The sequence below is a fragment of the Nyctereutes procyonoides genome, unplaced genomic scaffold (genome assembly GCF_905146905.1).
Source record: "Nyctereutes procyonoides isolate TBG_1078 unplaced genomic scaffold, NYPRO_anot_genome, whole genome shotgun sequence".
Taxonomy (NCBI): Eukaryota; Metazoa; Chordata; class Mammalia; order Carnivora; family Canidae; genus Nyctereutes; species Nyctereutes procyonoides.
Window position 1 is genome coordinate 19,115,318 of NW_026575036.1, and position 18,882 is coordinate 19,134,199.

General features: G+C 36.7%; 1 protein-coding gene and 1 pseudogene across 1 annotated transcript; both read right to left on the minus strand.

Moving 5' to 3' along the window:
* Positions 1 to 5,451: 5,451 nt before the first annotated feature.
* LOC129505694 (BH3-interacting domain death agonist-like) lies at positions 5,452 to 6,220 on the minus strand (annotated as a pseudogene).
* Positions 6,221 to 15,108: 8,888 nt separating this feature from the next.
* LOC129505612 (transcription elongation factor A protein-like 8) lies at positions 15,109 to 15,893 on the minus strand. Its single transcript, XM_055318735.1, has one exon. The coding sequence runs from the start codon at positions 15,814 to 15,816 to the stop codon at positions 15,463 to 15,465; it is 354 nt and encodes a 117-aa protein (XP_055174710.1). The 5' UTR covers positions 15,817 to 15,893; the 3' UTR covers positions 15,109 to 15,462.
* Positions 15,894 to 18,882: the final 2,989 nt, after the last annotated feature.

Below are 18,882 nucleotides of genomic sequence, written 5' to 3' on the forward strand. Positions count from 1 at the left end.
TTGATATAGGATTTGATTAACTTAACAATCAAACAGAATACAAACCAAAAAATCGGAACTCATAAATACAGAGAACAAACCAGGTGATTTGCCAGAAAGAAGATGGGTAAGGAAAGATGGTGAATTCGATAAAGTAGATTTAGAAATATAATCATCCAGTTATAAAATAAATAAGTCAAAAGATATTAAAGATACAACACAGTGAATACAGTCCAATAATATTGTAATAACATTAGTTATGGTGACTACTTATTGTGGTTTAGTAATGTATGAAATTGTTGAATCAATATTAGTTCACCTGAAACTAAATAAGATATTATATAAATAATATGACATTGTGTATTAATTATGTTTTTAGTTAAAAATTAAACAGAATTTTCCTATAAAACAAGTAATTCATTATTTTATTAATTAAGTAATTGAATTTCCTGAGAATTTAACAAACCTGCTTTTATAAATAAAACATATTAAACATACAAAACATAGCTTGAAAGAAACTACAAAATGCCATTGAAAGATATTAAAGAAAATCCAAATAAATTAAGAGATCGGACCAACCATAGGGAAATACCAGGATCAGAAGACCTCAACATTAATGAAGATAGCAAATCTTCCAAGATGATCTACAAATACAGTAAGGCTTAGCCAAGAATCCCAACTGACTCTTTTTGTTGAAATTTAAAGGCATTACTAAATTTATATTGAAGGGTAAAAATGCCTGAAATAGATACAAAATTGGAGCCTTACATTAACACAATTTCAAACACAATTTACAAAGATGCAGTAATGAAAACAATGTGGTAAAGACAGACTAAATAGATCAATGAAAAGAACTGGAGAGTCCAAAATGAAAAAAAAAATATATAATAATCTGAGTTCACATAATAAAAGTAATAAGGCAATTCAATCTGGAAAAAATAGTCTTTTCACCAGAGAATGCTGAAAAAACTGATTTTTCATATGCAAAATAACGAATTTAGACCCTTACATCATATACTACACAAAAATTAAACTCAAAATGGGCCATAGACCTCACTTTACCAGCTAAAACTCTAAACTCTTAGAATACATCAGAGTAAATCTTCATTATCTTGGGTTAGGCCAAAATTTCTCAAGGGTGATGCCAAGCAGGGGTGCATGTGTGGCTCAGTCACTTAAGCACCTGCCTTTGGCTCAGATCATGATCTTGGGGTCCTGAGATGGAGACTCAAGGCATATTCCCCTTTTGCGGGAAGACTGCTTCTCCCTTTCCTCCCTGCTCATCTCTCTCTCGGTATCTCTTTCTCTCTCTCTCTCTCTCTCAAATAAATAAATAAATTTTTTGTAAAGAAAGAGTGATGCCAAGCACAACTGATTAAAAAATATGATAAATTTAAAACTTTGTGCTTCAAAAGACACCATTTTTTTTAATAATAGAGGCACTTTTTTTAAATTTATTTATTTATTTATGATAGTTACACACACACAGAGAGAGAGAGAGAGAGAGAGAGAGAGGCAGAGACACAGGCAGAGGGAGAAGCAGGCTCCATGCACTGGGAGCCCGATGTGGGATTCGATCCCGGGTCTCCAGGATCGCGCCCTGGGCCTAAGGCAGGCGCCAAACCGCTGCGCCACCCAGGGATCCCAAAAGACACCATTTTAAAAATGAAAACACACAGAAAGGAATAAATATTTGTAAAACATATATTCGGCAAATGACTTATATCCAAAATACATAAATGATTTTTGTTGTGCCCAAGACTGTGAATTTTAGAAACCACCAAGGAGCCGACACCGACGCCAAGCGCACGAGGGTTTATTTGCAAGCTGGAGCTTGGGTCCAAGTATACCCGACACAGCGGAGCAGGGACTTGGGCCCCCAAGTCGGGTATAGCTGGGTTTTTTATGGGCTGGTCTAGGGGATTTTCAGAAGGGGTGGAGGAATTTCTCAAGTTCTGTTTACATTCTGATATGGGGCTTTCAAGGGCATTGAGCTCCGGGCAATGAGCTCCCATCTCATTTTAATATGGGACTTTCTACCAGAGCGGGCGTGGGCTCTGTTGTCTTTCTGATATGGGATTCTCTGCCGAGGACATTCTGCAGTTTTTCCTGTGAAGTTCAGCTCTTATTCACAGGGGCCTAAGATGGCTGTACTTGTGCTAATGCTAAACTTTAGGTGGAATGGTCTTAATTTTTCTCGGCCTCCACAACTTTTATAACTCAATAAGAAAAGAAATGACCCAAATTAAAAAATGGTCAAAAGATTTGAATGGATATTTTACCAGAGAAGATTTATGGATAAACACATGGGAAGATGCTTAGCACAATTAATCATTAGGGAAATGCAAATTAAAACCACAATGAGATATCACCTTACATCCACAATGATGATCATCATCATAAAGAGAGAGAATAACAAGTATTTATGGTCATATAGAGAACCTGCAAGCCTCATTCATGGCTGGTAGACATTTAAAATGGTGCAGTCTCTTTATAAAGCAATTTGGTAGTTTCTTAGAATAGTCAAATATAGATTTACTGCATGACCCAGCAGTTCTACTTCTAGGTGCTTATCTAACCAAAATGAAAACATATGTCTACACAAAGGCTTCTATGTAAATGATCATAGCAGCGTGTTCATGATAGTCAAGATGTGGAAACAATCCAAATATTTATCAACCAGGGAGTAGGTAAACAAAATGTGGTGGATCTATACAATAGAATACTATTCAGCAATAAAAAGAGAAATGTTATATCATAGATGACCCTCAAAATATTATGTAAGTGAGAGTAGCCAAACACAAAGATCACATATTGTTTAATTCCACTTACATGAAATGTTCAGGGAAAACAAATCCATAGAAACAGATAATAGATTAATGGTTGCATGGGGTGTATAATAGGAAGTGAGGTAACTGAATAGTGGCCTCCCAAGATACCCATGTCTCAATATTCAAAGTCTGTGAATGTCCTTTTACCTTACATGGCAAAAGGAATTTTGCATAGGTCATTAAGTTTATCATCTTGACATGGGGAGATTATTATGGATTATTTGGTTGGGCCCAATATAATCACAAGAGTGTTTATAGGAGGAAGGAGGAAAGTCAGAATTATATTAAAGATGTGTTTCTGGATTTGAAAATGGAGGAAGACCAATAGAAAAAAAATGCTGACAGTCTCTAGAAACTAGAGTAATGAAAGAGACAGGGCTATCCCTGTAAGGATACAGATTCTCCCTTCAAGCTTCCAGAAGGGATGAAATCCTGTCAACATTTGATTTTAGTCCTGTAAGACACATTTTGGACTTCTGAACCCTAGAACTATAAGATAACAAATTTGTGTTTCTTTAAACCACTAAATTTGTGGTTATAGTAATTGTTAGTATAGTTAATATAGTAATCATATAGTATGGTGGTTGTTATAATAATAATAGAAAACAGGTGTCCATCAAAAGATGAATGGATAAAGAAGATGTGGTTTATGTATACAATGGAATATTACTCAGCCATTAGAAACGACAAATACCCACCATTTGCTTCAACGTGGATGGAACTGGAGGGTATTATGCTGAGTGAAGTAAGTCAATCGGAGAAGGACAAACATTATATGTTCTCATTCATTTGGGGAATATAAATAATAGTGAAAGGGAATATAGGGGAAGGGAGAAGAAATGGGTAGGAAATATCAGAAAGGGAGACAGAACATAAAGACTCCTAACTCTGGGAAACGAACTAGGGGTGGTGGAAGGGGAGGAGGGCGGGGGGGGGGTGAATGGGTGACAGGCACTGAGGGGGGCGCTTGACGGGATGAGCACTGGGTGTTATTCTGTATGTTGGCAAATTGAACACCAATAAAAATTTATTATTAAAAGAAAACAGGGTTAGAGACTCTAGGGAAAATCTGTTTCTTTGTCTAGGGAAAATCTGTTTCTTTGACTTTTCTTGATTCTAGAGGCTGCATGTATTCTTTGGCCCAGGGTCCCATATCACTGTCTTCTGCTTCCATGGTCACAACCCTTTCTCTGACTTCTGCTTCTTCTCTTACCTATAAAAACCCTTGTGATTACATGAGGCACGCTCAGATAATATATGATAATTTTCCCATCTCAAGATTCCTAAATTTATTACACTTGTAAAGTCTCTTTTGCCATGTAAGATAATATATTTATAGGTCCCAAGATGTAGACATCTTTGGAGGTCATTATTCTGCCTACCAGAATTTCTACAATTGCTTATTCATCTGAGAATTAAGATAAGGCTATATGAATGGGGTCTGTTATGTACAGGATTTAATGAGGCTTATTTTAATGGTTCCTTGATATGAAGGTTTATGCTCTTAGGCTATAGATATATACTGCTTCACAAATATGTGCCCACCATATTCAAGTAGCCATTTGCCTAATTTTTCCATATATCAACCCGTTTCCACTTTATATGATTCAATTTATCTATTAACTGTTTGATTTAACACTACACTATTTTTTCTTTCCAGTAAGCTCACTATAACTCTAAAGTAATTCTAATGGCATCTCTTTAGAATGCTTTCCTGTCCCATTTTGTTCCTCCTATTATAACAAAAATCTCCATGCTAGTGGTAACTTGGAGGCTGTCTTGAAACTTTACAAATACTTGTCTAAACCAGTTTATACCTTTCCTTACTTTGTGAATACAGTCCATCAAATTGAACATAACCATATTTTTGATAATATATTATGTTTAAAAGTTGTTCTGTGTTTTTTGATATTGATAATTTGCTCTGGCCTAAACTGCTTCATAGGATATATGCCAAAATGTTCTTTTTTTGAAATCTATGATCTCTAGTGGATTATTATTATTTTTTAAAAAGATTTTATCTATCTATTTTAGAGATAAAGAGAGAGAGCACAAGTTAGGGGGTAGGGACTAATGGAGGGGGGAAGAGAGAGAGAATCTCAAGCAGACTTGGTACTGAGCATGGAGCCCAATGTGGGGCTTGATCCCACAACTCTGAGATCATGACCCGAGCCAAAACCAAAAGTCAGATGCTCAACCAACTGAGCCATCCAGTGCCAATCTATTGGATTATTTTTATTAAAAGGAATAGAAAATATGCTTGAGAAGTATGACAGTTTTCAGCAAGATTAATTGCTATATTAAGTGCTGAGGTTTTCTGTGGTTATATTGTATATGTGTAACATATATACATGTGTACAGTGCACTGCATCACATTATACATAACACATTATATATATACATTTTTTTCTTCTGCCTTACAATCTGTTCTTAAATTTAATTTTCAAGTGAAGACCTGTACATCTGAAATAACTTAAAGGCACAATGTGTAGTGGATTTGGATTTAGAAGATGGTTATAAAACACATTCAGATATGTGCAAGCTGACATTTTCATTCAAGTATGTTAATGTGAAGATTTCTAAATGGATCACCTGCTTAAAACAACATCTTTAAAATAGTAAGAAATAAATAGCTATTATCTCATGCCTATTTTCTCTAAAAACTTGAAGTGGCCATGGCTCCATCTCCGCTGGAGGCAGGTGTACTGTCGTCACCATATCAAGCTTTAACCAGTTGTGCTTTTGCAGAGGTGTCCACTCAATCCATCTCATTTCTGACTAAGTTCCTCACATAGGTGAGCAGGTTCTGGCTAATCAAGTTCACTATTGTGTGAAAGATGTCACGGAGCAAGGATGGGGTGTGATCGGCCACCTTTTTGGCCAACAGCATGGCCAACATCAGCATGGTCTTCTCCTTTTCCATGTCTTTAGGATAAGTCTGCATGGCCTGCTCCAGCACAGCAGTGAGATGCTTCCTTCTGTCTTCTTCTGATAGGTTCACATTCATAAACTGCATTGCCAGGTTATTCACCAGTCCTGGGTGGATGCTGTGATCCATCCTGTCTCCTATTTGGGTGAGCTGCCTGGCAATATCCTGGATGATTTCTTCTTGAGTTTCCGAATCTCTCGCCCCACCATCCAGGAAGTAGCTGCACCTAGTTGCCATCTGCCTGTAGCTCATCGTCGTGGTCCTCCTTCAGGTAAGCTGGCACGGGCAGTTCATGGCCCAGCAGCTCCAGCTCTTCATGGAAGTTATAGTTGGAGCAGTTTTGGAGGAAGCCAACACTAGCAAATTGGTGATACGCTCATCCTGGGGGCCTGAGCCATTGCTCACCTTAGACTCCATGGCACGGGCAGCCTTGCAGGGCTCTGACTTGCTTCTGGCTCTGTGGACGTCCCAAGTCAGCGGCCACCCACCAGCCAGTTCTGGCACTGTATTTCCAGATTCTTTGTGTGGCTGTGTTAAAGTGACTAAGGCTTGAACACTCTCATCTGCTACTTTAAATGTAACTGAGGAAATGGTAGCTTTTAAAAAATTGTTTTTTCAAAGGTTTTATTTATTTATTCATGAGAGACACACAGAGAGGCAGAGACATAGGCAGAGGGAGAAGCAGGTTTTGTGCTGGAAGCCCGATGTGGGACTTGATCCAGGAACCCCAGGATCGCGCCCTGAGCCAAAGGCAGACGCTCAACCACTGAGCCGCCCAGGCGTCCCCCCAAAAATAGTTTGAAATGTGAATTACTTTCCTTTTTATTGCAAAGTACTAATTATTAATTCTAGTATTTATGAATAAGGACCCACTGTGTTATTGGTATGATCAAATGGACATGTATAATGTTATTATAATGGAGTAACGATTTTATTTTTCTCTATATTTGATACTCTATGTACAGTATAAGTCAGAACTCATTAAAAAATGAAGAATCAAAAAAATTAGTAAATCAGTATATATACCTAACTTGTTACACATTAGTTTGTGCATAAACAAGATCAGAAAGTCATGATGTAGCAGAAGCATGATTGAATTCAGTCCTGGGTTCCCATCCACACACATCTTATTTTTTATACTGAAAAGAATGGAAATAATACCTGTTTTTTAGTGATATTTTAAAACAATATAGCTATAAAGTATGGATTATGAAAAGAGCAAATCAAATGTTAAACTTACCAATAAAGTCATATGCTTTAGCCATCCCAGGGAACTGATTCTAATTCTCCCTATATTGCATTAGGCACATTTGAGCTCCAGAGGTGGGAAACTCACACTTCTTATGGAATTCTATTTCTAGAGATACCTATCAGTAAGTTCTTTCCTTTATTGACTCAAAACTCTCTTCTATTTTAAAGCCAACTCTCTTAAAAAGTCAAGAACATCTCCTAGATTTAAATACACTGTATGATAAATACTTTTCTATTCATAGTGTTGGATTTGGAGAATTATTATTATTAATATAATTTTTGTTTGTTTCAAATGCAATTATTTCCTCATATGTTTTCCATTGCAGTAATATTTCTCTTCAATATTTGTTGCCAATATGCTTCCAGCAAATAACTGCCTTTACAAATTAACTTTGATATTACCTAATTAATGAATATGAATGTGTCCAGTTTTCCTATTTCCTTTCAGAGCAAGCACATCTGGTACTCAGAAACATTGCTGCAATCTCACACAAAGAGAGTTAGTTGATGAAACTTCTTGAATATCCCAAGTGCCAATGAAAGCAACTTGGCTTCCTCTGAATACTCTATTTCATGCCCCAAATACTGTGTGAGTGTCTAAAACTGCACATGTCTTTCTGATAGTTTTTTGCTTCCCTGATACCCAGGCCAATCTCAAAGGCATTCCTCTATCTTCTTGGTGCATAAGCTGGATCCCAGGGTATCTTCCAAGCCTGATGTTTTCATGGGACTCAAAGTCAATAGGCCCATCTGCCCCACCGGAAGTAGCTTTGCCATCTGGCTTTAGGAAATTGGGTCATGTCTTACTGGTTTAAAGTGAATTGGTAGTAAATCTTTCTTATATTGCAACACAAATCACAATCATGAAAAGACTGCCTTTATAAGGTAGAGAGACACATCTTTGGATTGATCCTTAGCTCATTTTACCCACATATGCTGACCAGGAAGTCATCAGTTTAACACCATTTATGGAACGTCTATTATATGCCAGATGTTTTGTATTCATTGTATTCATTATCCTTAATACTCATAAGGACCTCATGTAAGTTTTCTTTTCCCACTTAACAGATGTGTTCCTAGTCTTAGAGAGATGAACTGAGATGCCCAGGGATGTGCAGCCAACAGAAGCATGTCTTGGTTCCAAACCTGTGTGGATCTCACAGCCACACATACCTGCTTTCCATGACCTAATATCAGATTGCGTTGACATTCTTCTACTTTCTATGCCATTCACTTATACTGTGGTCAAAGGAAGTTAGTGGGGTTTTTAAATTTGCATTTATTATTTGTAATATTTTTTTCCCCTGAAATAATAAACAAGCTTTGAATTTGAGCAAAGCAAAATAGTACTTGCACTCTAACATTGTCCAACGCCAGAACAAAAAGAGACAGTCCTTGAAAGGCTTCCATGGGTTTTCTTTTTGTATATTAGCCTTTCTGACTTTGAGCTCTTCCTCAACTGCAAAGATTTGTTTACTTACTTGAAAACAGAATATTTTAAACCAATTTATCAGTATTTATTTGGATAGAAGGGAAACTTAAAACTACCATGCCAATGTGATTAAAAGGAAAAAAATATTATCTAGTTAAAATTGCTTAATCATTTCAAATGATAAGACTCAGAAAAGAATGAAGGCTAAAGTCAGATGTGCCACCATCCAGCTAGGGAAGAAAGGAGTCCAGAAGGGAATTGCTGTTTTATTTAAAATCATTATTTATTAGAATTTTTGTGAACAGTAGACTCAATGGACACTTAAATCTGACCCTCTAATCTTTGTTGCTGATTGGAGTATAAGAAAACAATTTATTCACAATTTCTAATAGCATTTATTCAGTTGAAAGTATCAAATATACATTTTAGAACTCTTAGAATATGAATGTGAGAAGTCATTTTTTTGTGGCAAATTGTATACAAGAAAAAATATTTTCCATGTGGTCTCTAGGTTTTTTCTATCCCTTTTAAATTCATTCTACTGTTAAGATGTAAAAATTGCATGTGCTTTCAGAATAAGGGATATGTTAATATTCAGAGAAGATATATGGGTATATTCAACATAGTAGAATGGCATGAATTAAAGCAATAAAAATAAAGATCAGAAATCACTAATTCCATGCAGGTATTTTCTTTTTACTAGCAAATTTCTACTTTCCAAAATGAACAGACTTCTAAGACTAGAACCTGAGAAATTTTATTTTTCATGGAGATTTTTCATGACACCCTTCCTTCATAGAAATCCTCAGGTCACCCAATCTACTGGCATAGACTTAAGTTTGGTTGGATCTGGCCAAAAGCCAGAGTGGACAGTTATCCAGATTCTGGACTCTGACTGCAAAAAGAAACTAGGAAACAGGGCCCACAGATGGAAAATATAATTCACCTGCAATGGCTACTGATCAATTCTCAGACAGAAGCAGGTTGGAGGTCAGACCTAGAAGATGGGATAGAGATTACAGTTTGTTACAAAGCTGGAGGCTTAAAAAATGGGTTGGATACTATACAGTCACAGTCAGTGGGTTGAGAGAAAGAAAACAAGTGTGAGGGACATATAACAGGATGTGATTCCTATAGTCCTGCTTTGTTTTGTCCTCTTTCACTATATATATCCTCCTCCCTTCGTGTATTTTCAGTTATCATGGATTAAAATAACATCTTTATGTAATGTTTGTTTCATTGACAAAACCCAAAGGTCTTTCAGCCTAAAGTCCAGGCCTCACTTCATCTTTCATCACTCTTCCCATCTCAACATACCTCTCCAACATCCTCTATGAGCTGAATTTTCCAAGCTCTGTCTTATCTCATGCCTTTTACACATGCTATCCTCTATGTCTAGAATGTACTTATTCCAAATTTCTGCATGACTAGCTCATTCTCTTCCTCTAGGTCTCAAATTCACTGTTGGCATTTTTCTGATCGCTTTTCCTAATGCAGGTTCTTATCTGATATTCCTTCAGATACTTGTTGCCTCCAAAACCGCTGTTAAAATGTTCAACTGTTGATTTATTCATCCATTTCCTTTTTTTCCCTACTGCCTTTACTACAATGTAAGTTCCATGTCTTCATTGTTTACCAAAGTATCTCAACATTTGTTAAATGAATGATCAGTGCTCAAAAGCCTCGATTGTTTGTACCAAGGAATCATTTGAGAAGATGGAACAAGAGAGCTTTCTCTGGTTACAGGCAGTTTCCAAGGAGTTCTGAGTTGACAACAGCCAGGAAGAGGAGCTCCTCCAGGATTCCTTGTTATTCCTGCCTTGTCTCAAAGGAATCTGCTTCCTCCCTTACATGAATTTTACTGACATTCTATCTGCTAATTGTTAAAGAAGAAATGCAACCATTGAACATTTCAAGAACTATGAAGTTCAGAGAAGTTTTATGCCAATTGGAACAAGTTCTCTTGGATCCTCAATAGACTGTTCATTGGCTAAACTGGCCTATTATCTTCACCAGGGCTTGAAATGGGACCAGAAGAAACAGTCCAGTGGCAAAATGGGCTGCCATGAGATGGCAGCAAAGAGTTATTTCTTCTTGCATGACTATTAACTTTGTCCCCTTTTAAGAATACTGAAATATGGTTCATTTTCTAGATATATTTTAAGAATTAATGAATTTCCTCATTTGGCATTTATATCTGTTTATTCCAAACACTGCCAGTTTGTAGAATCAATGGGAAAATTCCATTGCATAAAGGAGTCTTTTTAGAAAAGAAAAAATCTTAAAGTTGCAAATTTATTGAATTAAAATGATAAATTTTTCTTTCTAGAAAATTAATTTTTCTCTAAGAAACTTTGCATAAACATAGACTATATATGAGATACCTGTTATGATATAAATGTTTTATATTTGAAGATGAATTAATTCACTTGACAACAATTTTAGTCAAAGAAAATAAAAGGTACATGTGTTGTATCAGGTGCTTACACTAGTAATATGCTAACACCTGTGCAATTTTATTAATTGTTATGATCATCTTGCTCCCCTGTTAGAACTGAACTATTTAGGAGATAGCACAAAAGCTTGTAACATCCTGAACCTGAATTATCTTTACCAACAGTAAGCTATAATCATTTCCTTCCTCATCCAGTCTAGTCACAGAGAACTCACCAAGCCCCAAACACTTCATTCACTTCAGTGCTTTCACCTGTGCCAGTCCCAGTTCTGGGAACAATCCACCAGCTCTTTCTACCTGATATCCTGCTTATTTTTCAAGACCCATAGTAAACATAATTTTCTCTGAAAGCTTTCCTCCCTTTCATTTTCCTTTGAGCAAAAAAAGACTCTCCTTTTTTTAGTTTCTATGTTTTATATAGAATGGCACTTCATTCGATCATTCATCTAATAAGTAATTATTATTTAATTAACCGCTAACTATACTTGGTGCCAAGAAATACAATGATCATGTCACTGCTGTCATAAATATTAGCAAGGTAAGGAGACATTATATGAATAACTAGTAGTATGATTAAGGGTATGAAGACATATAGGAAAACATGTCTTTTACATATAATAGAGGCATTCTTGGGGTATGACTCTAAAAATGAGAAGTTAGCCAGCCAAAGAGACAAGCATTTCAGGCAGAGGAAAGAGCATACAAACCCCCCCTCAGTTAAAAGATGTTAATTTGAGGAACCACAAGAAGCCCCTTGTCCTAGAGCAGAGAAAGCAAGGTGAAGCAAGGTGAATACCCACATGAGGTGGAGACTTGGCAGGAGCTGGCTTGTGAAGGTTTTTTAAAACCTTATTGAGGATACTGGACTACTTAACAGTGAGAAGAAATCATCAGAAAGGTTTTTGTTTTTTTTTTTTAATTTTTATTTATTCATGAGAGACACAGAGAGAGGCAGAGAGGTAGGTAGAGGGAGAAGCAGGGTCCCTACTGGAAGCCCAATGTACAACTTGATCCTAGGACCCCAGGATCATAACCTGAGCCAAAGGCAGATGCTCAACACTGGGCCACCCAGGTGCCCCCAGAAGTTTTTAAAAAGAGAAATAAATAGCCAGATGTTGTGATTTCAATTATTGTGCAAAATGGAGAATGGATAGTGGAGAACACAGTGCATTTGGGAAAGTGTAGGGAGGTTTTTGTAATAGGTTAGGCAGGAGAGTTTGGTAGATTGGACTAGAGCTGTAACCATGGGGATGGAGAGAAGTGGGTGATTTGAGTGTTATTTAAGAGGCAAAATTGACAGGACCTGGTGATTGGCTGTGAGGAGTGAGATTGAAGAAGGAATCAAGGGGTACTTTGAAGTTGCTGTTTGAGCAACCCTGATAGATAATTGCGCTAATTCTAGAAGCAAATGGATTTTTATATTACCAACTAATATTTACAATTAATTGATATTCTATTTTTTAATGTGGTCAGGGAGTATAAGAATGAATGTAAGTAAACACTAAATCTAGGATATGGAATTTCTAAAATTCATATTAAAAAGAATTTCTGGGATCACAAAGTAAAAAGAATTATAAGATTTTTTGCCATGATAATGGATGGACATATTGGACTGGGGTATTTGCAGTAATAATAATTTCTGCTGCCATCAACCTCTCTGTGGCTGCTTCTCAAAGGAAGCATTTGCAGCTCCCTCTCTTTATTTTCCTGTTCCTAGTAAGGTTCACACCCTTCTGCATTTTGCATACATAATACCTTAAAGATTAAAAATAGAATCTCCAAGCTGCAGAGATTCTAATTGAACATTTTAATAACTTCTTTTTGTGTGTGTGTTAATCAACTTTCTAAAGTGTGAGCTATTTTTAGCACCAGTTACATTTGTACCTTTGGGTCCAATTCTAATTCTCTTCACATCCCAGACGATCTCTCTGCAGCAGTCTCTTTGAAATCAATCAGTGCTTTCAGGAGAGAAAGTTATGCAGTGAAGGATAGAACTGGGTCATGGCGAGCATTCTTCCTCACATAATGCTGAATTCTTTTACTTCCAGGTGCAGAGACAGGGTTAGATGATTACTATTTAGAGAGCACAAAAGAGGCCATTAGAGTAGACCAAAGAAAGGAAAAAAAAAAAAAAAAAAACAACAACTTACCTCAGTAAGGTTATTTCAGATTGGCTGCGCCTTTGTTTCTAGAATTTTAACTTCACAAACAAACAGATTAAACCGAGTAAAATTGCTGTTAAAAAAATCCTTACTCTTAAAAATGGCAAGCAGTTTCTCAGGCATCTTCCTCACACCCACATTTCCTATTGACAATCTTGAGAAGGCCGGCAGACAATCTACTGCATGACAGATCATCTACTTCCAGTGACTTTAGAAATTTTCATTAATTTTAAGTTTAATGGGATTTGGAGTGAGAAATGTGTAGTGATTTGCCTACTTTTCTTTTTTAAGGGAAAGAAGGCAATTCTTCCCATCTGAAAGAAGTTTGCAAGATCTTTCATCTTCCCCCCACTGTCTATCTTTTTACTAGCAGTTTGGGTTCTATATCAACTAGAAAAAAAATAAAATTGTTCTTTTGCTATATTCATCTTGATTTTGAATTGATCAGAAGGCTCTTCTCTTGGAAGAGCTCTTCCCACCCCCATCATTCAAGCAAAGCAAAGCAGGTTAGGTTGGGATAGACAGGAGTCCTGAAGACTCCAGGAGGAGATTCTAACTGCATGTACCAAATTAATTCATTTTAGAAAAACAAGCAGGGGATGCAGAAGCATATTTTTGCCTCATAAAAAAAAAGTCTATGAGAGGAACATTTGGGGAATGGTATGAAATTTGGAGCTGTGGCTTCTAATTTTTCATAAAGATGTAATTTCTTATTTATCCACCTACCACTGACCCATTGAAACATCTGCTCCTTATTACTTCAAGTGCCTTTCTATTGCCTCTGAAAGAGAGGACACTAAACATTTTGGGGAAAAATGTATTTCTGAATGATTTCTTAAGTAACAACATACCAGGAAGAACAGTCTCAAAATAGAAGAAAAAGAAACATAATTTTAATTTCCAAAGTAAATACATAAATATAAAAATAGAAGCTTTGAGTTTCCTGAGATAAAATTTAAAGGAAGAAAATGTAACGGACTGGAGAGAAAGTAGATGTGGAGTCAACTTCTGATTCTCTCCACTGTACATATCTTCCCCTTACATGGCACATAAGATAGATAATAAAAGTCCTTTATGGTCTAAGGCAAAGAGGTTGAAATTTGGGAAAGGAAAGATTCTTGCCATGTGGGCATCTGGGAAAGATATGTTGCCTTTATCCCTTTCAAGGCAACAGTCCGGGTTGGGCTTGTAGAAAGCTTTAAATGGGGTTGACGATTGGAAATTAGGAGTGCACTGTGCTCTATCTCTTATCTGACTTGTTGAGAGGGGAACATCAACACAGAGCACCCCAGTTATAATGGAGTAAGAATGGATGCAGTGCTGTTCTAGAAGGGAGAGGCTATTACCCATTTCCTCCTGCTCTTCATGAGCCAAGAGCAGTACAGATAAGCACCTGAATGATTTCTAGGTCCCCTTGAAAATGACACAGAGAAGACTGAGAAAGTACAGATGGCTTTGCATGTGCCTTGAAGCTTGGATGAGGAATATGTGGGGTGAGCTACATTGTCCTAGTGAATAGGGAGCAAAACAGGTATCAGTAGTAGATGTCAGAGGGAATGACTATTGGTCATTCTAGAACAATATGGATTATATATCCAGTGAAGATAAACTAGGGAAGAAAATGGCAATGGATAGATACTAATTATCCCTTGCAGCCTTAGATGTATGTAAATAACTTTCTACCCTGGGGAGAAGGGGATTGAAAGAGGAATAAATATTCTTTAATGAACAGTTATGTTTTAAATTCAGTACAGACTGAGTTTATTTTTTTTCAGACTGAGTTTAATGAGAACTTGCAGATTACACTGTGTCCTTTTTTTTTTTTTTTTTTTTTATATCTGTAGTAACTGCCAGTTTTATTCCTCTGGCTAAGAGATCCAGAGGTAACTTGAGGTTTACATTTTTTTTAATAGTTCTTCCATCAAGAGTTTAGGTGCCCCCATTGCCCTTATAAGCTGGTTGCAAATTATTTAACTCTTACTTATAAAATTTTTTGTGTGTGTGTGTGACATGTGTTCATGAAAAAAATACATATAAGCAAAAAGAAAAAAGCTCACGCCACACAGAAATAAGCAGTCAAATTTTTGATATATGTATGTATATATACACACACACGCACACAAATCTGGGATTTAATCCTACATGTGAACTGGTACTAAATATACTGCTCTGTAACCTGTTCTGTTTTACTTTACAATATAGAATGAATATATTTTCATGCAAATATGTGAAACTTTCCAATTGAAAAACAGACCTCTGGAATGGGTCAAAATACAAAATCCAGTGAGATGCTGGTAACAAGGAAGCTACCTAAAACAAAATTCCACCAGATGATTAAAGGTAAAACAAAGGTCAGAGATACATCAGAAAACACTAACAGAAAGAAAGCAAGGGCCAGATTTTAATATCAGACAAAAAAGAATTCAAGGCCTAAAGCACACAGGATAAGGACGGCTACGTGAATGTCTTTGCTTCCAATGCATCATCACAAACTTGTTTCTTACTCTTCTTATCTCTTCCCTAAGCCTTTCCAACTCATCTACTCCTCTTATCATTTCTTCAGGGTCCAAATGCCTCACAGGAGTGTCCTCTTTAAACCCTGGGCCAGGTTGAATCAGCCCTCCTCTAAGATTTCCTTCTGCTTCCTGGCTTACACCTTCTTCAGAAAGTTGAGGATTTCCTTCTCCCTCCTGTGGTACATCTTCTGAAGGGCGGTCTGCCTCGGTCTTTGGCATGTTCTGTGGTTTTCCTTCATTTTCTTCACAAGACTTTTGCATGTTGAATATTTTTCTGGTATTTCTTTTGAATAATCCTGAAGGGATCCGGGGCACTTTCCTCCAGTAATACGGAGCTGCTACTGCAACACTGTGTCCTTAGTAAAAACAAAATGGAGTCTTGAAGGCTAAGTTTAGTTCAGAGAATTAAGGAAAATCAAAAGAAAGTTCAGTTTTTGCATATCTGATTTTTGTTATTCTGAAGATCTTTAGATGACACATAATATTCAGCATGGAGCTTACCTTCTGAGACTGTGTTACTACAATACTCCAAAGGGTGATATTCTTGGCTAAAAATGGCCTCTGTATTCTGTTTCTGGCACCCAATCGGTCTCTGCAGCTTTGGCCACATTTATTGTTGAAAAACACAGTGGAAAAAGCACTCTCACTGTGGGATTTCTAAGATTAGGAAAGCAAGCATTACCTTGAAGAGAAAGAACTCCCCAAAACAAACAAACAAACAAACAAACAAATAAACAAACAAAAACAGATTCTGAGAAGCTAATTATTATGAGATAACATTGTGGCATCCTGAGTACATAAAGGAACACATAGTTACAATAAAATAAGTTGACTCCAGGACATAAAACAATGGATTTTTAAAAAGTGAAGAGTGTTGGCAAAACAAATGCAAGACAAAACAAAATAACCACTCCCCCTAAATTGCCATCAATGAATGAATTAAAATATATTTTGCAGAGAGGTAAGGTACCAAATTGGCTCTTGGAAAAAAGGGAACCACTGATATTGGGGATAAACTGGAATAGCACTTAGTGAATACAGAGAAAAGAACAAGGAACTAAACTAATAAGCTAGGAGATGATGGATCTAGAGGATAGGAGAAAATTAAAAAATCAAGATTATTCTTTTTATAAAAAAAGATTGATTTTAGAGAGGGGGAGGGGCTGAGACAGCACCTCAAGCAGACTCCCCACTGAGCATGGAGCCTGATCCCATGACCCTGAGATCATGACCTTAGCCAAAATCAAGAGTCAGAGGCTTAGCTGACTGAGCCACCCAGGTTTTCCAGAATCGGGTTATTCTTAAAGACAAGATACACTGAATACAAGAGAACTGATTGTTAGAGGCAAAATTGAAGACAAAAATTCTGACTCTCTTCTTCCCCTCCCCTCCCTTACAAAGGAGATCAAATAATTTTAAAAGTGCCTCATTCTCTTTAGGTATTTGATTTTTTGTGCTATAGATAGCTAGCATGGAGATTGGTTCTTGTTTCCTCCATCTGAATCCTGAATAACAGCACATGCAGCACCATATGCAGAAAGTGATTATAGTCAATGGACCCTCATGGATGGAAATCTGGGATTGGATATTTGATGAAGTGTGGGTATAAAGGTGGGGAAGAACCAGTTGCCATTAGAAAATGAGGCACTGGGCAGCCCGGTGGCTCAGCGGTTTAGCGCTGCCTTTAGCCCAGGGCCTGATGAGACCCAGGATCAAGTCCCAGGTCGGGCTCCCTGCATGGAGCCTGCTTCTCCCTCTGCCTGTGTCTCTGCCTCTCTCTCTCTGTGTCTCTCATGAATAAATAAATGAAATCTTTGAAAGAAAAAAAGAAAATGAGGCACTGGTAACACATGGTATATAGTGACAAAGTAGCTCTTGAACTTAGCACTTTTGGTCTGGGTGAAGTGTCTTTCTATAGGCAAAACTTCATGGATAAAGTGGCTACTTTTATAGAAATAATGGATATACTAAAAATCAAGACTTTAAAAGAGTAAATTTTATGGTGTATCAAATATATATAAATAAAATTGTTATTAAGAAAAATAAATTGGAGCACTTGGGTGACTCAGTTGGTTAAGCGTCTGACTTTTGCTCAGGTCATGATCTCAGAATCCTGGGATGGAGCCTTGAGTTGTTGGACTTCCTGCTCAGCTGGGAACTTGATTCTCCCTCTCACTTTGCCCCTCTCCACCACTTGAGCTCCAGGTCTCTCTCTCAAATTAATAAATAAAATCTTTCAAAAAATAAAGAAAAATCAATTTAAAAAAGAAATAGAACTTTTTGGAGAATTTGAAATAGGAAATATTATTTTTGTATTATTAACAAAATCCATGGAATTGATGTTATGAATTCATATTTATAAAGTGATCATAGAGTTTGGGGAGTTACTAAGTGATAAAGTTATAGAATATGAAAAATCACCATTTATGCAGTGTTTTTCAAGAGGCATTTATTGAAGATGCATGTATTTTATTGGACAGTGACAAACTGGAAAGGATAAGGAATTTATTGCTAATTATATGCAGCAAAAACAAAAACAAGAGGAGTCAAGTAAAAAAGAAAAAGAAAAATGGTTCTGGGAAGGGGATTAAGGTCTCCATGAAAGGTCATCCCTGAGTATTATGACTATTAATGAAAATACAGATTTAGCTTTTGTGACAGCCTATCTTCTTGTGTCTGTTTCCTATTGACTATAATTCCTTCAACACAAAGCGTGGCTTCTTTTCCCTTCAGTTTCTCCAAATGGTACCAAAAAAAGTGTTGGTCTTTAATTCCTTGACAATTAGTTATTAATGAAATAAAAGAAACTTGGCTCTTGCTGCCAACTTACTAAAAGAGGTTTTTACTCAATCATAGTAAGAGAAATCCTATAAATGTTGACATAATTACTAGTTGATTACAGAGTAGCAGAATCATTAAATTTAAAATAAGTTTTTGTGTATCAACAAATTGTGCAGCATTTGTCAGAACCACTCAGAGGCAGAGCCTTAACCATACCTCCCTGAGCTATTTTGTAGCTTGCTGAGGGAAACAACAAACAAACAAACAAAAAAAACCCACCCCAAAACAGTTTGCAATAGGGCATGTGATATGTGCTTAGTATTGAAATGCTAGCTTAAAATACTGTGTTTGAAATTCGAACAAATGGTGAAGTAGATTGTTAATCTCCGAATGATTTTTTTTTTTTGAGACAGAGAGAGAAAGAGAAGAGGTAAGGAGTGAAGGGGAGGGGAGAGAAGGGTGGAGGGAGAGGGAAAAAGAATCTTAAGCAGCCTCTATACCCAGAGCAGAGCCCAACTTGGGGCTCAGTCTCATAACCCTGACACT